Below are 19320 nucleotides of genomic sequence, written 5' to 3'. Positions count from 1 at the left end.
TCCCCTGCTCTTTCCCCATAGCCCTGCAAATTTTTCCTGTTCATATATATCCAATTCCCTTTTGAAAGTTACTATTGAATCTGCTTCCACCACCCTTTCAGGCGGTGCATTCCAGATCGTAACAACTCGCTGCGTAAAAAAAAAATTCTTCTTATCTCCCCTCAGGTTCTTTTGGCAATTACATTAAATCCGTGTCCTCTGGTTACTGACCCACCGGCCAGTGGAAATAGTTTCTCCTTCTTTACTCTATGAAAACCCTTCATAATTTTGAACACTTTTATTAAATCTTTGCCTAACCTTCTCTGCTGTATGGAGAACAATCCCAGTTTCTACAGTTATTGGCTAAAATTCCAGTACTTTCTGTAATTGCAATAAATCCAGATATCCAGACAGTTTTTCCTGGTGGCAGTTGTATTTTGAAGGTTAACCTCTGCTTTAGTGTTTTAGTTTAGCACCCTGCATATTAATCCAAGCAACTGGAATCAAAAAGTCTAGTCCAAGGTCAGATTAATGTGGGGAGCTCGAGAAAAGACATAAACAACTTTGTGTTTAGACAGAACTGCAAGTTGCCTCAATCCTTTAAGTAAAATACGGGCAATGTAGACAGTCCCGAAATAGACTCTCTTGGATTGCTAAAATTCCCTTGGCTTATTTCCAACCTGTGGGGCCACGTCCTTTGACTTAAAATAACCTGTTTAACGTACACCTGTACAGTTTAAGCAGCCGTTCCAGATAGTCTCTTGACTGAGCAACATTGCCTGTTCACCATGGTAATGGTTCTTTTAAAAAAGTTAAAGGCACATTAATTAGGGGGAAGAAGATGATAGTCTTGAGGATGATAATGTGTGCTGTAGAAATGTGACACACCTTTGGGCCAATCCTTAGTCTGTGTTGACTTAGATGATCTCAGCTGGGGCAACATAGGAGTGTCCGTAATTGGCTTCAATGTCCCTTGGCTAGGGGATCATTCAGGGCTTCCTCTCTTGATCATCTGATGGCAGTTCCATAAGCTTTAATGGGGTCTCGGCACTCTCTGGCACCTTGTCCACTATTCATGTGTCTGGACATTGGGTGAGGTCAGGACTGGCTTGGGATGTGATATTCACCTGTCAATACTTGAATGGTCTGCTAATGCTCACCATCTAGGACCTCAGATGAACATTAGTTACTTGGCACAGTACCATTGGGCAACTGGCACCCATGAAGCCATACTCCAGGATGGGTGATAGCCTTCAGGAGAGGAGGATTTTATGTCCGAATAACCACTCGGACAGGTGAGGCATTACCTAACTGCTTTTATTTCCAGACCCTCCAGAACGTTCCGTCAAAGAAAAGAAAGACTTGCATTTATATTTAGCACCTTTCACAACCACAGGATGTCCCAAAGCGCTCTACAACCAATGAAGTACTTTTTCAAGTGTAGCCACTGTTGTAATGTAGGAAACATGGCAGCCAATTTGTGCACAGCAAGATCCCAATACACCAATGAGATAATGGTCAGATAATCTGTTTTAGTGATGTTGTTGTTGAATGAGCGATGGTGGTGCCTTCATACTTGATGATGACAACAACAACATCTTGCATTTATATAGCGCCTTTAACGTAGTAAAATGCCCCAAGGCGCATCACAGGAGCAATTAGCAAATAAAATTTCACACGAGCCACATAAGGAGGTATTAGGACAGATGACCAAAAGCTTGGTCAAAGAGGTAAGTTTTAAGGAGTGTCTTAAAGGAGGAGAGAGAGGCGGAGAGGTTTAGGGCAGGAATTCCAGTGCTTAGGGCCTAGGCAGCTGAAGGCATGGCCGCCAATGGTGGAATGATTAAAATCAGGGATGTGCAAGAGGCAAGAATTGGAGGAGCGCAGAGATCTCGGAGGGTTGTAGGGCTGGAGGAGGTTACAGAGATAGGGAGGGATGAGGCCATGGAGGAATTTGAAAACAAGGATGAGAATTTTAAAATCAAGTCGTTCCCGGTCCAGGAGCCAATGTAGATCAGTGAGCACAGGGGTGACGGCCTTTGTTGAGAGCAACGACTCAAGACCAATTCGAGAGATAGAAACCCTCCTGCACATTTCACCGAGCCAAACAGGCTGCTTGGGATCAACAGGGCGCTGCTGTTTATGTTTCTACTGTTGTCATTTCCTCTTCAGAAGATCTACTGGTGCTCGTCCTGGCTCGACACCATCATGTTTTACTACTGACCAGCTCATGCAAGCATCCATGAGATTTTTAAAAATCTTGCCATTAACATTACATCGCTTGAGATTAATTGTGTCCCCTTTGCTGCCCATTCTGCTTCCGATTGTTCCTGTACCAGCTCACTGTGCAGAACAGTCTGGACACTCCCACGTAGATGACATGTCCTGACGAGCACAATTAGGAATATAGGAACAGGATTAGGCCGTTCAGCCCCTCGAGCCTGTTCCGCCATTCAGTTAGATCATGGCTGATCTGTATCTTAACTCCATCTACCCGCCTTGGCTCCATAACCCTTAATACCCTTGCCTAACAAATGTCTGTCCATCCCAGTTTTGAAATTTTCAATTGACGCCCAGCCTCAACAGCTTTTTGGGGGAGAGAGTTCCAGATTTCCACTACCCTTTTTGTGGAGAAGTGCTTTTTGACATCACCCCTGAACAGCCTAGCTCTAATTTTAAGATTATGCCCCCCTGTTCTGGACTGCCCCCACCAGAGGAAATAGCTTCTCTCTATCTGTCCTACAAGCGTGACAAAATGGTCATTTTGAAACAGTTTCTCCTTATTTGCTCTATCAAAACCCTGCATAATTTTGAACACCTCTTTTAAATCTCCCCATAACCTTCCCTGCTCTGAGGAGAACAATCCCAGCTTCTCTAGTCTCACATTTTAATTATATTTGTACTCACAGACACAATCATCAACATCATTGCCCACTCTGTGTGGAAACAATGGTAAAATGTTTTGCTGTTATTCTGGCCTGTACCCTGGAAGCTCCTGATGACGTTAATCACCTTGAAAAGCATATACTGAAATAATAGATTGTTAAATGGAGAGGTAAAAACCTTTCATATGGTAATCAGTTAAACATCCATAACCATCTATTCATTTTTTCGTACATCTGTAAATTTCTGAAGCGCTTTTTAATGTTAGACCTCTTACACTCATGCTATGAAGTGGATTGTTTACTGTGAATGATTAGCATCATGCTGGATTTGACCCTGCATCAATCCAGTCCTAAATCATGTTAATGTATTTATAATTATTCAGTATTTCACTACCTTGCAGCTTTCCTTCAGATGGTGATGTACAGGATTGAAACATACTGTGTATCATCCCATATTCCTGCTGCACACTAGGGTATAACCTAAGTGTGATTCCCTGTTACAGCTGTTGGTTTTTATTTTGAATTGATTTTAACATGAAAACCTTGATAGAGAGAAAGCTCCATGCATCTGGATGATATTTGTATTGGAATTCCTAAAGAGACTGGAAACAAGAGCACTCAAAAAGACGAGACGAATTGGTGAGCAGTGGTTGATAGATAAATTCAACCAATAGAAATGCTGTTTTTGTTTTGTATGGTGGAAGTTTCCCTCCGTTTAAGTAATAAATAAAAGAAAGACGTACATTTATATAGTGCCTTTCCTGACCTCAGGACATCCCAAAACGCTTCACAGCCAATGAAGTACTTTTGAAGTGTCGTCATTGTTGTAATGACGACATTACACTGTCTTTCTACTATTAGAGTGTGCAGCAATGCTACGTGCTTCATGCTGGTCTTACCACAAGCTACATGGTTAGTGATTGCTCACAGGACTGAGCAGAAATCGAGAAGATTGATTTGCCCGTGGAAAACTCGGCAGTCGGCAATATGTGTTTCAGAGTTTACAGTGTATTTCAGGTTTTATTGTCAGCGTGTTGTCGTGACTTCACTGGAAAGAAGAGTCGAGAGAGGTGTATATCAAGCGGCCGATCATATATCGCTCATTTTACACTATTGGCAGAAGTTCAGATTACCCCCGCGTGTCTTGCCAGCGAGGTTGAGTTCTGTCGTGTGAAAGCCTATCGTACAGAAAACTCACCTGCACAGCGGACAGTCTTCGTACACTTGTGAGAGAACCGGGAAGAAAGCCTTCACTATGGGAATGTGCCGTTGGACATTTGGGAGAAGTAGCATCACACGCTGCCTGGAGAGAAGGTAGCGATGATTCGTTGGGTGTTGGAATCGCTGCAGCAGTGGGCTCATAGAATTTTAGATCATAGAATTTTACAGCACAGAAAAGAGGCCATTTGGCTCATCGCTGTGCCAACTCTCTGAAAAAGCTATCCAATTGATCCCACTCCTCTGCTCTTGTCCCGTAGCCTTTAAAATGCTTCTTTGTCAAATATTTATCCCCTTCCCTTTTAAAAACTGTTATGGATTCTGTTATCCCCCACTATTTCTGGTCAGCCATTCCTACCTTTTCTCCCTACCTTCCCCTTCATTTCTCTGGTGATGATCTTAAATTGATGCGCTCAAGTTACCAACCCACCAACCAATGGAAAATAGCTCCCCCCTCCATTTACCTTATCAAAACCCCTCAGAATTTTGAATTCCGAAGCATTTCTTTTCACTCCAGGTTAAGATTCTGTGGTTGAAGCTGTCCTTGACTTTTAAGGCACTTTTTGTAACATTAGAGTCCGTTTCATCACTTAAAAAAAAAAGCCATTGGCCCAGGGATACGGAGATTCCCAGTCTAACTGATTTCACCGCGGGCTGTCTTAAGTTTAATCGTGGATGATTTTCTTAAGATTTAGACTTGTCACTTCCGCCATCCGGCATAACGTGACGGCAACTTTATTTTTGCCTTATTCTCTCTTACCTCCTCCCCTGAAGGTGCCGACTGTAACTAGGATACGAGTTCCGCGGGCACCGGCCATCCTCTGGTACCTCGCCCAAGTGGCTATTCCTCGTGCGAGCCCAGACAGCGAGTGTCAGCGGGATATTCGACTGTGGGGACTTCACACAACTGAGCCTGACCCTGTCCTCACCCAACTCCACTCAAAAAAAAAAGTTAACTGCTTCAGCAATTAAACCACCCTGCATATGGTTGGATTTCTAATTGACTGCTGCTGAAGTCATGCTGACATGAATCGAGCCAGTAAAAAAAGGGTGTGTTTTCCAGTTGGTGTGAGACAGGAGAACAAGGTTTATAGAGCCAGGTTCGTGCTACAGTCAGGTTCCCTCTGACACTAGCTTGGCAATGTAAACAGGATATAAATGGTGTTAAAATTTAACTACAGATATCGAACACTGTCTTGTCAATATCTGAGGCAAAGCTCGTCCATTCTTCACATACAGCAGTTCACTTCCAAATAGAAATACCATCTAGGCTTACAACTTACTATGAAAGGAGCATGGAATCCATTCCAGTACAAAGGTCCTCACTGAAACCCCACCAGGGTGAAGATGTTACATCTTCCTGTTTTTACCTGATAGACTCGGGAGATAAGATAGTAGTTTCAGGATGATTTGCAAATCTCGTCAGGGAGGTTTTACCAATTCAGACTTCAGAGCACCACGCTGTTGCAGGGAGCAGAGTGTCACTATATCCGAGCCCTAATCTACGCTCGCTCATTGCAGATTGAATTTTAGTGGCTAGCTGCACAATTTCCTTTTAAATAATCGCTGCACCAAAAAAATACCATGCCGATTTTTAAAAAAAAATCTCTTGAAAAGCATTTGTTGCATGTAATTCCAAATTTTGCAGTTCACCAAACATCTGATCAGGTGATTTGTTGATGATTGGGAATTCTCAGTTATATTTTGTATAGGCAATCTTTGCTTTTTTCAGTAAACCGTCTACTGGACGGTTGCCTGAATTAGGCAGGTCAGTCATTCAAACGCCATTGATGGTCGCTGTTCTGCCTTGATTCCCCCTTGGAGGGTAAAAGACGACATGGACTGGTTGGGCCGAATGTCCTGTTTCCATGCCATTTATGTCCACATGAGCGGGTAAACAAAATCTTTGTTTAATGTCTCATTGGAAAGATGGCACCTCTGACAGTGCAGCACTCCCTCAGTACTGCACTGAGGTGTCAGCCTGGATTATGCGCTCAAATTGCTGTCGTGGGGCTTGAACCCACAACCTTCTGATTCAAAGGTGAGAGTGCTACCACTGAGCCACGGCTAACACCTTAAAACAGATATTTCTATGTATTTCTGCGACTTTCTTGATTGAGCTGAAGATCTTTTCAATGTCACTGTTTCAGTCCGGCAAAGCCAAATGCAATTTTATGATTTGATTCATCAAGAGGAACCTTTCTTGGTCTCCTGTGACTATGGGATCTTAAAGCTGAAACAATCCCCACACTTTGTCTAGATGTAAAATGTTATCTACTATGGAAGTGTCCACTGTGAGCTGAGGGCAATCCATAGTTAATGGGTTCCTCTTAAGTGTATTAATGAATTTATTAAGGAATCTGTTTTAAGGTGTCAGTCGTGGCTCAGTTGGTAACACTTTCACCTCTTAGTCAAAAGGTTGTGGGTTTGAGTCCCACTCCAGAGACTTGAGCACATAATTCAGGCTGACTCCCAGTGCAGTACTGAGGGAGTGCTGTACTGTCAGAGGTGCCGTCTTTCGGATGAGACTTTAAACCGAGGCCCCGTCTGCCCTCTCAGGTGAACGTAATAGATCCCAAGGCATTATTTTGAAGAAGAGCAGGGGAGTTCTGCCCGGTGTCCTGGCCAATATTTATCCCACAACTAACATCGCTAAAACAGATTATCTGGTCATTATCTCATGCTGTTTGTGGGACTTTCCTATGCGCAAATTGGCTGCTACTTTTATACATTACAACAGTGACTACACTTCAAAAAAAAATACTTAATTGGCTGTAAAGAGCTTTGGGACGTGCTGAGGATGTGACAGGCGCTATATAAATGCAAGTCTGTCCGTCTGTTTATCACCTTGCCATATAAAAGCATCTCGCCTTTGAGGGGCAATGTAGCTACGATCCAGTGTATGACAGGCTGGGAAAAGTTCCTGTTACGTGGAAGAAAATATAAACAAAATGATCTTCAGGCTGCCGTGTGGAATCTCTCTAATGGAATATCTAAAAGCTGCCTCAGCACGTCCATTATGCTGTCTTGGAACTTGTGAATCAGCACAGGTCTGTGTATCAGAAAGAGAATGGGGTTTCTACGTTTCGTGAGACCCGAGTGTAGGACGAGCCTGTCCAGCTCCGCCATGGGCACATTCACATTCCTTTTCAGATCTGTAGGGAGGAGGATTTACATCTGTGCTGGTCTCCTGGTCTTGTTTTTGAAGCCTTGGTCGAAGTTAAATACACCTGAGGACATCCAGTACTTCAAAACCTTGAATTCCATATCACACAATGTTTCATACCCCCTCGGTCTCTCTGTTCTTTTGGCAGAGTACTTGAAATAGTAATGGGGAATCTGTATTGTGTCTGTACGTAAGCAGCTTACTGTCTCCGCTCTCGCAAGCACATATAATTTCAGGATTCCGTTTCATTCCATTGGAAGGTTTGTTCTTCAAATTATCCACGAGTCCGAATCTTCCTTGTGGCTCCATAAATCATAGCTGCAGTGTTTTTTTTTGAACGGGGGCAGGCAAGCGCGAAAACATTTTCGAATTGTCTCTTGCGATCTGAGGCCTTCGGTGGTAGATTATATTCTGCAAAAAGTACCTGGACTGTCTTGAGGCAGCGTCTTTGGCAAATCAGTCGGAAACTCTGGTTACGACGGGATAATTGAGCATGAAGGGATGTGCACGATCCCTTGTGTGTCCTGGTTTAATGAGTCACCTCCCCACTCCCCGTGCCAGATGTCGAATTCGTTCCCACACGTTGTGCGGACGCACGCTGGCCGGGAATTCCCTCGTAGCCTCCTCCCACTCCTCACGCTGTACCTTCACCGGAGGCGCAGTGGGAAACCGCGTTTGCGCGCGTAAGCGGGGTTTCTGCTGCACGTCTGGCGACGTTACAGCGGCGGAGGGGGAGCGGCTCCGAGTGAATTCACGGCCAACGTCTCTCTAAAGGAGCAGGGAGGCAGGGCTGTCAGATTAGCTCTAGCAAAGAGCCGGCACGGACCCGATGGGCAGAATGACCCCTTGCTGCGCTGTAAATTCTATCGTGAGAAGACGGAATACTTTGTGTGAATTTTTATTTCCACCTGCAGTCGTAATTTGCCCTATTCTTGGGCGAGCTGCAGTTTATTTCATCCTTTGTCATTTGCAGTGGAGTGATTTGCAGCATTGGAAGCTGGAACTCAAACTGACTTTTTTTATTCAGGGGATTATGGGCATCGCAAGGCCGACATTTTGTTGCCTTGAGGCCGCGGCCAGGGACCAATGGGAACGGTTCCCGGCAGTCAGATAAGTGGTGTGGGTGGCCGGGAGTTGGGGGGGGGCGGTTAGATGATTGAGGCCGGGAGATGGAAGCCCGGGGCCCCAGGTTTCCATGTGGGGCCCGGAGGGAAACCTTTTTTTTTAAACGTCCTTTCGGCCCTCTTCTGGCCTTCTGGCCCTGCCATTCCTTCGTGCCCCCGGTGCTCCTGGTGAGGCCGGCAACGGGCACCGAAAGCAGCCGTCAAGTGTTGAGATGTAGTCGGGGTCCAAGCGATGGCATCAGACCCCGACTTTTGCATCTTAATCAGGCCCTCGCCTGCTTGTTGCGAAGGCCTCACTGGCTGGCTGGAACGCGCCTGTTAAAATGGCGAGGATTCGGTGAATGGATTGCTGCAAGAGTTTTAACCGCCTCCCCCCTTCCCTCGCGTCCCAGTTCTCGTCGGGCACAGAGGGTTAAAATCGGGCCTTTTGATTTTACAATTCAGATTTTAGGTTGACCAGTGACCGCCTGAAATGGGAGGTCTCTACTGTAATAATTCCTTTAAACAAACATTGGGAACAATGCAACGTGCGACACAGCTGTTCTTAGTTTAGCAATATAACCCTTTTATAATTCAGCACGCCCCCATCATGAAACAGGACAGCTTTGATCATATTGCCGGTCTGCAAAAAGCAGTATATTGCCAAGTCACTATCTGTAAACTGGCACTAAAAATGTTGTGTCTTGTTGTGTAACAGCGCTGTTCCCCGTTTATATTGTTTACCACACATTGGAAGTTTATAGGAAATATTTTTTCCACACAATGTCTACTCCAGTCTTTGGCCGCCTTTTAATCAGCCCTTCTGAACACTTTCTTTTCTATAACTTTCTTATGAAGGTTATTGGAACTCTGTGGGTCGTACCAACTGCTCTTTGCTATAGACTAACTGCTGTTTGGACTGTGTTGAGTAAGGGTACGGTAGTGTAGTGATTATATCACTGGACTAGTAATCCAGAGGCCTGGGATAATCATCCAGAGAACGAGAGTTGAAATCCCACTACAGAATTTGAATTCAGTTTTTTTTAAAAATCTGGAAATAAAAAACTGGGATCAGTAAACGTGACCATGAAGCTGTCGGATTGTCGTAAAAACCCAAGTGGTTCACTAATGTCCTTTAGAGAAGGAAACCTGCCGCCCTTACCCGGTCTGGCCTATATGTGACTCCAGTCCCGCACCAACGTGCTTTACTCTTAATTGCCCTCAGTTGTATCAAACCACTACTCAGGGCAACCAGGAATGGGCAATAAATGCCGGACTTGCCAGCAACGTCCACGTCCCGAGAATGAATAATAAAATAAAGAAACCTATAGTCGGTCATAAAAGGTCAGGATTTCAGCCCTTCTCCTCCTGTAGATGCTCTGATGTCAAGGTAATGGCACTTTATGAATTTGTGATTAACAACAGAGGATTGTTGCAGAGGTTGCACATAGTCATTGTCATTTTTGAGGGCAAAGGGGACATTTTCTGCTCACCATACGGCTGAGGAGAGGGAGACTTGTCTCATTTCCAACCCAGTCTCGGCATTTTCTACTTAAAAGGCAGATATAACAAGATAACAAAAAAACATGAAGTTCCTTCACTTTTGCTGCTGCCAGAATATTGTAGATTTGATCACAAGAGAATATGGTGTAGACTTGAAGGCAGTGCATTGCAGTCCAGCCCATATCTGTACTACTCCCTCAACTCAGCTTTTTTTTATTCATTCTCGGGATGTGGGCACCGCTGGCAAGGCCGGCATTTATTGCCCATCCCTAGTTGCCCTTGAGAAGGCGGTGGTGCAACTTCTTGAACCGCTGCGGTCCGTGTGGTGAAAGTGCTCCCACAGTGCTGTTAGGCAGGGAGATCCAGGCTTTTGACCCAGCAACGATGAAGGAACGAGCGATATACGTCCAAGTCTCGATGGTATGTGACTTGGAGGGGAACTTGGAGGTGACAGTGTTCCCATGCATCTGCTGCCCTTGTCCCTCAAAGTGGTGGAGGTCACGGGTTTGGGAGTTGCTGCTGAATTGAATATCAGATGAATAATTTAACGCTTGAGACTTTCTCTGGTAGATTGTCACACTTAGAAATTTAGTTAGATTATGGCTTGACTTCTGTAATGTTTTTTGTTAGTCTGTGCGACTTGGGAGTTAGTACAGCCAACAGGTTTCCAATAAGCCCTCATAACAAAGTTATAAAAACGTATTCAAAAGGACCAATTGAAAGGCCGCCAAACACATATAATTGGAAAAGCATTTCACATCGGTTGCTAGTCGCTATGTGTGGTAAACATTTTAAAGAGGAGCCAGCAATGTGGTGCAATAATGACATTTTGAGCAGCAGTAAAATATTTTTCTTTTATGTATTTGGCTACTCAGAACGTTGAATCATTGCACGCTTGGAAGATTTACAGTTGCGAGCCTCGACTGATCTCCTGCCCACTGCCTTAGGACTGAGTTGAAATATATAGTAGGTTACAAAAGGTGAAACGTTGGGATTTGAACCATTCCACCCCCTCCCCTCTTTCCCTCATATAAATGCTGTAACTTCAAGGTAGTGCGTACATTCTAAGTTTTTTATTGTGAACGCGAATTTTACGATCTCACCTGGTTTTGATTGTATTACGTGTTTTTCCTTGGCCTCCGCCTAAACCTGGTGAAGCTCCAAGCTCAATGTAATTTATTTCATGTAATTAGTTGGCTCAAAGTTTTTCTACTTACGGTTTCGGAATACTTTGAGTTAATTACCCTTTCTCTCTCAAAACTATTTCTGCAGGAAGCCTACGGTGACGTGTCCTTCACAGTCAGGCCCTGCCCAGTGCCGCCAAGTGATTTAACCGCTGAAGTAACAAGACCACTGCCAAAGAGAAAGAAGGTTTGCATCATCTGCAGTGATGTACTGAACAATCTAGAGTTTGCGGCTTTGTTCTTGTTTTGTTTTATGTTCTGCGTGGGCGTGATTTCCTGTCTCTCAGCTGATTTTTCCCATCCTTTCCCGACCGCTGCTGGCCACACGCCAGTGGCGGCTGACAGATGTGCTCCCAAACCAGTGGTGGCTGGCTGATGTCCTCCCAAGCCAGTGGTGGCTGGCTGATGTCCTCCCAAGCAAGTGGTGGCTGACAGATGTGCTCCTAAGCCTGTGGTGGCTGACAGATGTGTTCCCAAGCTAGCGGTGGCTGACAGATGTGCTCCCAAGCCAGCGGTGGCTGACAGATGTCCTCCCAGGCCAGTGGCAGCTGACAGATGTGCTCCCAATGGTTCACCAATGCCCTTGCTAGAAATTTACATGGGAGTGCCCTGGTGATGAGTGCCCTCTTGATTTTCCTTCACCCCACCTCCCCGTGGGAAAATGCCTGGCTTCTGCTTAATGGGCTACGGTTCGGGAATCATCAGCATAGGTTCCGCCACACATAGGTATTTTTGACTATTTTAATATTTACTTTGGGCAATCGCGAATATTGAAGATATTTATTCAATCTTTCACCCTCCACATTCAAGTAGGATATTGCTGTTACCCCATGGGGAAAGATCATTTGAGAGGCTGAGTGGCAGAACGATTTTTCTCACACTCTGCTGTGTAAAAATCCTTCTTCTGGGCTGGGCCCTTAGTTCTTTATCTCGTATGACCAACACCAGTTCTCTGTTGGCTGCCAAGTTTGCAGTGGCAATTTATGGGTTTTCTGATTGTTGATAAACTGTTCAAACTCACAAAGCTCATAGAGAAGAAGCTCTTTCAAAGTTAGGCCAAGTTTTACCAGGGTTATTATGTAGTTTCAGTCTACAAAGCTCTTGTGCCTCTTTTCACCAATGCCATCTTGTGCGGGGGCGCACTGTGGTCCACACTGATCAGACTGACTTCCGGTCGACCTCCAACACCCCCCCCCCCACCCCCTCAACCAGTCGCCATCCAACCGCAGCTCTTGGCATTAAAGTTGAGCTCAGCCTGTGACGCCGGTCTGTCCTGCCTTCCACCGCCGTGCGACGGCTGCCCCAGGTTTATCACAAGGGCTCGGTGCGGTAGACTCGTTCGTCGGAAGTGGAACCTGACTACAGGAAGGCCGAAGGTCAAGGTTTCGTGGTCCTCAGCTCACCTCGGAGATGTCCACCACCCACGTGATTACTTCGCTCACAGGGTCACGTCTTAAGCTGATAAATGGAAGATCAAACGGTATCCTGCGCAATTAAACCAATCAGAGGCTATCTTGGCCTTGGAGGGGATGCAGTGCAGATTCACCAGAATGATACCAGGGCTTAGAGCGCTAAATTATGAGGACAAGTTGCATACACTTGGCTTGAATTCCCTTGAATATAGAAGATTGAGGGGTGGATCTAATTGAGGTGTTCAAAATATTAAAAGGATTCGATAGGCTAGATACAGAGAAACTATTTCCACTAGTGGGGGAATCGAGAATGAAGGGATATAATCTTAAAATTAGAGCTAGGTCATTTTGGAGCGAAATCAGGAAGCACTTTTTCACACAAAGGGTAGTTGCAATCTAGAATTATCACACCCCAAAAGGTTGTGGAGACTGGGGGTCGATTCTAGCTTTCAAGATTGAGATAGATAGATTTGTGTCGGGTAAAGTTATCAAGGGATATGGAGCTAAAGCAGGTAAATGGAGTTGAGGTACAGATCAGCCGTGATCTAATTTGAATGGCGGTGCAGACTCAAGAGGCTTAATTGCCTACTCCTGTTCCTAAGCAGGACTCAGAGTTATTAGGGTAGCCTTCGAGAGAGCTATCATGAGCCATTCATTCATTTTCAGGATAAAGGAGAGCTATCAGACCAGGTAAACAAGACCCCCTCATTGAAACAGACATCACAGCTCCAATCTGTTCAAATACCTGTTATAACAGCAAGTTAAATAGTCTGTAAATATAAGAAGATCAGAGTGTGGTGATCAATATGAATTGTTTCTGTCCCCCTACGTGGGCTGTGAGTCTCCTCTAACTTGTTGAACAATAAGGCAAGCGGCGTTCTATTCCACATAGCTGGCTCCAGTCCTACATATTTCCTCAAATGCAAATAAAGACATTAGAGCTGCAAAGAAAGGAAACAAAAGTCACACTGGGCGAGATTTTGCGACGCTCTGAGTCGGTTGCGCGTGTGGTGATTGATCCCCTGACTGATTCTGAGCTTTCTGGACTCAGGCAGATCCAGGAGGATTGGAAGATGGCAAATATAATTCATATCTACAAGGGTTGAGGCATTTGATTATAGGCCTTCCAGTTTCACATCAATTAGGAGAAACTGTTTGAAACAATGCTGAGGCCCTTAAACTGTCCCTCAGGACACAGCCACCATGGCTTTAGAGGTGGGAAGTTCTGTTCGACAAGTCTATTAAACTGCTTTGGATGAAGTAAGGAATGCTCCGATTGCTGCCTGTAGTGGCGCTGTAAATGAATCTAGTGAATCGTAGAAGAATGAATTTACGATTTTATAGAATCTTACCGCACAGAAGGAGGCCATTTAGTCAGCTATTTGTGCCAAAGGGCTCTTTGCCTTCAAACTTTACCTGATCGATACTTTCTGATTTATCTCCTCTTTATTTGTTCTTTCTGGTCTTGATGGCGAGCTGCATCATCTCCTTGGCCCTAGGCTCTTCATCCTTCACATTGATTTCTCAATAATAATAATTTAAAATATCGGAAGCTTGCTTAATGAAGTCGATCCTCTGAATCCCATTGCCATAGTTCTGGTATACTGCCCCTTCCATGCTTATTTTTAATTGAAGGACTGGATGGAGGCTAGTGAAGCAGCTGAGATCCTGTTTGATGGTCCACTTTCGGGCAGATTCAATTCCGAATGTTCGCCACAAACCCACACCGCGCCTTCTGCTGCCTAGGCCCTAAGCTCTGGAATTCCTTCCCTAAACCTCCCCACCTCTCTACTTCTCTCTCCTCCTTTAAGACGTTCCTTAAAATCTTATCTCTTTGACCAAGTGTCCTAATATCTCCTAATGTGGTTTGTTGTCAAATTTTGTTTGATAACGCTGCTGTGAAGCACCTTGGAACATTTTACTACGTTAATGGCGCTATATAAATGCAAGTTGTTGTTGTTATGGAGGGCAACCATCCATACCTAATATAAAGTCTTTTATAAACATGTAGAAGGGTAGTCAAAGGAAGGGTGGGGCCGATTTGAGTCCAAAACGGAGATCCTCTCATCTTCACTGCCAATGTCACAGTAAGGAGGAGGTAGTAGAGAAATTGGATAAGATAAAAATAGATAAAGAGGAGAAACTTAAAAAGTTGGCAGCGCTCAAAGTAGAAAAGTCACCAGGTCTGGATGGGATGCACCCTAGGTTGCTGAGGGAAGTAAGGGTGGAAATTGCAGAGGCTCTGGCCACAATCTTCCAAACTCCTTAGATATGGGGAATGGTGCCAGAGGACTGAAGGATTGCAAATGTTACACCCTGTTCAGAAAAAGGGAGAGGGATAAACCCAGCAACTACAGGTCAGTCAGCCGAACGTCGGTGGTGGGGAAACTTTTAGAGACAATAATCCAGGACAAAATTAATTGGCACTTAGAAAAATATGGATTAATAAATGAAAGCCAGCATGGATTTGTTAAAGGCAAGTCATGTTTGACTAACTTGATTGAGTCTTTTGATGAAGTAACTGAGAGGGTTGATGAGAGTAGTGTGGTTGATATTGTGAACATGGACTTTCAAAAGTCCTTTGATAAAATATCATATAATAGACTTGTCAGCAAAATTGAAGCCCATGGGATTAAAGGGACAGTGGCAGCGTGGACACAAAATTGGCGAAGGGACAGAAAGCAGAGAGTGGTTGTGAACGGTTGTTTTTCAGACTGGAGGGAAGCGTACAGTTGTGTCCCCTAGGGGTCGATGTTGGGACCACTGATATATATTTTTGATATATATTAATGACCTGGACTTGGGTATACAGGATATAATTTCAAAGTTTGCAGATGACACTCGGAAATCTAGTAAACAGTGAGGAGGATAGTAACAGACCTCAGGAGGACATAGACAGACTGGTGAAATGGGCAGACACATGGCAGGTGAAATTTAATGCAGAGAAGTGTGAAGTGATGCATTTTGGTGGGAAGAATGAGGAGAGGCAATATAAACTAAATGGTACAATTTTACAGAGACCTGGGGGTGTACGCACACAAGTCTTTGAAGGTGGCAGGACAAGTTGAGAAGGCTGTTTAAAAAAAGGCATATGGGATCATTGGCTTTATAAATGGAGGCATAGAGTACAAAAGCATGGAAGTTATATTAAAACTTTATAGAACACTGGTTAGGCCCCAGCTGGAGTATTGTGGTCAATTCTGGGCACCACACTTTAGGAAGGATGTCAAGGCCTTAGAGAGGATGCAGAGGAGATTTACTGGAATGGTACCAGGAATGAAAGACTTCAGTTACGTGGAGAGACTAGAGAAACTGGGGTTGTTCTCTTTAGAGCAGAGAAGATTAAGGGGAGATTTAATAGAGGTGTTCAAAATCATGAAGAGTTTTGATAGAGTGAATAGGGAGAAACTGTTTCCAGAAGGTTCGTTAACCAGACGACACAGATTTAAGTAACTGGCAAAAGAACCAGAGGCGACATCAGGAAAAAAAAATTACGCCACGAGTTGTTATGATCTGCAATGCACTGCCCGAAAGGGAGGTGGAAGCAGATTCAGTAGTAACTTTCAAAGGGGAATTGGACAAATACTTGAACTGGAAAAATTTGCAGGGCTATGGGGAAAGAGCAGGGGAGTGGGACTAATTGGATAGCTCTTTCAAAGAGCCAGCAGATGTACGATGGGCCGAATAAGCCTCCTTTTGTGCTGTATCGTTCTATAATTCTATACTGGGCAATTAACCACTTTCCATCACCATAGGCATCAGTTACAATGGCGCCACTTACAATATATTAAGAGCGCCAACTATTCCAGGCCAACCCAGCTGTTCGATAAACTCTTCGCACTGAGGTGCGATTGTCTCAATTACTTAATCCCCTGCATTTACCGATTGAAAAGCTCCTCTGATTTCCGGCAAACTCCAGCAGCTGTTCAATAAGTTCTGCGTACCTCATTCAGGCATGATTACCTTGGCTACTTACATTTAAGTCTGTTAATCAGTCCCTGGTATGAAGCAATGTATTAGGGTTTGACCATTAACAACAACAACTGCCATTCATATAGTGCCTTTAACGTAGTATAAAGTCCCAAGGCGTTTCAGAGGAACGTTATCAGACAAAATTTGACACCGAGCCATGTATTAGGACAGGTGACCAAAAGTTTGGTCAGAGAGGCAGGTTTTAAGTAGTGTCTTAAGGCTGAAGGCACGGCCGCCAATGGTGGAGCGATTAAAATCGGGGATGCGCAAGAGGGCAGAATTGGAGGAGCGCAGAGATCTCGGAGGGTTGCAGGACTGGAGGAGGTCACAGAGATAGGGAGGGGCGAGCCATAGAGCGATGTGAAGTCAAGGATGAGAATTGTAAATTCGAGGTGTTGCTGGATCGGGAGCCAATATAGGTCAGCGAGCACAGGGGTGATGGGTGAACGGGACTTGGTATGAGTTAGGATACGGGCAGCAGAGTTTTGGATGAGCTCAAGTTGATCTACCTCACATATCAAATCAGGAATTTGTCCGTGGACTCGGCACAAGTCTCTCAGGATCACTTAATGAAAGTTTAGTTTTGCAGTTGTGAAGATAACAAGACGACTGTAGCAATCTCTCCAGGAGTTTAGGCGTCTAACTTTAAAGCAGTTGTGGCAAGATGATCCAGGATGTTAGCACTAATGTAGTGGATATGGTAGTGTAACGGTTATGTTATTGCACTAGCAACCCAGAGGCTTGGAGTAATAATGTAGTAGAATAAGAGTTCAAATCCCACTGTGGTAGTTTGAGAATTTGAATTCAATTTTTAAAAATCTGGAAATAAAAAGCTAGTAAAAGTGACCATGAAGCTGTCGGATTTTCGTAAATACCCAACTGGTTCATTAATGTCTTTTAGGAAAGGAAACCATCCTTACCCAGCCTGGCCTATATGTGACTCCATTCCCACATCAGAGTGGTTGACTCTTACCTGCCCCCTGAAGTGGCCTAGCAAGCCACTCAGTTGTATCAAACCTCTATGAACTCCCTACCTAACAGCGTTGTGGGAGCACCTTCACCACGGACTGCAGCGGTTCGAGAAGGAGGCCCACCACCATCATTTCAGGGTAACTAGGGAATGGGCAACAAATGCCGGCCTTGCCAGCGACGCACCACGTTCCGAGAATGAATTCGAAAGAAAACTCACGAGGACGAGCGAGTTGCACTGCAAGCTCAATCCTCCAAGTCCCCTAGCTGTGGAGAGCACCAAGCATAGGTCAACGACTCAACAAAGGGCTGGGGAGGGAACATTCAGGAGGGAAAGTCTACCCAGGCCTCTTGCAACCACTTCCGAGCACCTGCCTTAGACTGGCATTGGTGGGAAGTCTGGCTTGAGAGGTTGTCCACTCTCTCAACTGCTGTGGCCCAAAGTGACCAAAGTGCGCTGGTGGGAAGAAAAATCGGGCAACCGCGGTAATTTATGGAGCCATGCCACTTTGAATTTGCCTCATGTTCATTTTGATTTATGCTGCCAACAATCCAGTACTTGAAGGGTTAAATTAAAACTGTATGAATACTGATTCTGGAAACACAGGTAAGCTGTTTTGCCTTTTATTCCGCCAAGGTCAAGATAATGGGAAGTTATCTGTTTTGTGCATACAGTATGTGCCATAAAGCTAAATAACAAGCAAATCATAGTCACTGTTTATAAGAGTATCATAACTCCACACACTGTGCACAGCCTTATCTTTTGACTAATTATACTTTGGATCTTTAGTCCGATTATGCTTTGGAATTCAGGGTGTGTACGGACTACAAAGTCTGATAACTTGAAAATAAAAATCACTGCCATTTAGTGATCCTGAAATCTGCTGGAAAGGTCACTTTCACACATCAGCTGTAGCAGTATACAACAGGGGGGAAACTCGCCATATACCAGCAAGAACCAACTGTAGGTAAGGGAACACAACTGCGTCGATGGGTAGATGGAAAAAGAAAGTTTACTTGCTGTGAGACTGCTGCTCCTTGTAGTGTGATTTTTGGACTGCAGTAGCTCCCAACACAGATCCAGCTGAAGGTAAAGTGTTGTGGGGCACAAACAAGATTTGTAGCTATTTCTATTCTGTTACAAAACTATGAGATTAAATGAAAGAGTAGAGTTATGAAAATAAGACTGTTTGTGTGTCCGTATGTGTGTGTGTGTGTGTGTGTGTATAAGTGTGAGTTTGTCTATGTGTATGTGGGTTAGTGTGTGCATGTGGGTTAGTGTGTGGTGGTTAGTGTGTGTATGTGTGTGTAGGTTAATATGTACATGTATGTGGGTTAGTGTGTGTGGATGTGGTATGTGTGTGTGGGTTAGTGTGTGTAGGTTAGTGTGTGTGTGTGTATGTGGGTTAGTTTGTGGAGGTTAGTGTGTATGGATGTAGTATGAGTGTGTGTATGTGGGTTAGTGTGTGTATGTGGGTTAGTGTATGGTGGTTGGTGTGTGTATGTGTGTGCGTGTATGTGCGTTAGTGTGTGTATGTGTGTGTGTAAGTTAGTATGTGTATGTGGGTTAATTTGTGGAGGTTAGTATGTGTGTGTATGTGTGTGTAGGTTAGTGTGCATGTGGGTTAGTGTGTGGTGGTTAGTGTGTACATGCGTGTATGTGGGTTAGTGTGTGTGTGCATGTAAACGAATGAGTGTTTGTTTATGTTTGTGAGTATGAATGAGTGTTTTATGTGCATGAGAGAGTGTTTGTGTGTGATCTGTTCAAAAGAATAATTTTTGCATCCAAGTACTATAATCTGACTGTTTTGTAAGCTCAATTTCGGAAGAGATATTCTGTAGTTGTTAACTGTGTCGGTGCAATGAAACTTCCCTCAGGAAACTCCACTCCTTTGGATGTCTTTGACTCTCCTTTAAATGTTAATAAAG

At 44.4% G+C, this 19320-nt stretch overlaps 1 protein-coding gene across 6 annotated transcripts in view; it reads left to right on the top strand.

Moving 5' to 3' along the window:
* fam13a (family with sequence similarity 13 member A) overlaps positions 1–19320 on the top strand; it is a 239323-nt gene that overhangs the window by 87270 nt on the left and 132733 nt on the right. For 5 of the 6 annotated variants that reach the window (XM_067994462.1, XM_067994461.1, XM_067994460.1 and 2 more), the window contains one exon: positions 11127–11225. The exons of the other annotated variant lie outside the window; for it this stretch is intronic. In XM_067994462.1, coding sequence (XP_067850563.1) covers positions 11127–11225 — 99 coding nt within the window. The remainder of the gene's footprint in view (positions 1–11126; positions 11226–19320) is intronic. 6 annotated transcript variants of the gene reach the window in all.

Source organism: Heptranchias perlo, chromosome 1 (genome assembly GCF_035084215.1).
Source record: "Heptranchias perlo isolate sHepPer1 chromosome 1, sHepPer1.hap1, whole genome shotgun sequence".
In the NCBI taxonomy this organism is placed as follows: domain Eukaryota; kingdom Metazoa; phylum Chordata; class Chondrichthyes; order Hexanchiformes; family Hexanchidae; genus Heptranchias; species Heptranchias perlo.
This window is presented reverse-complemented; position numbering and strand designations above follow the sequence as displayed.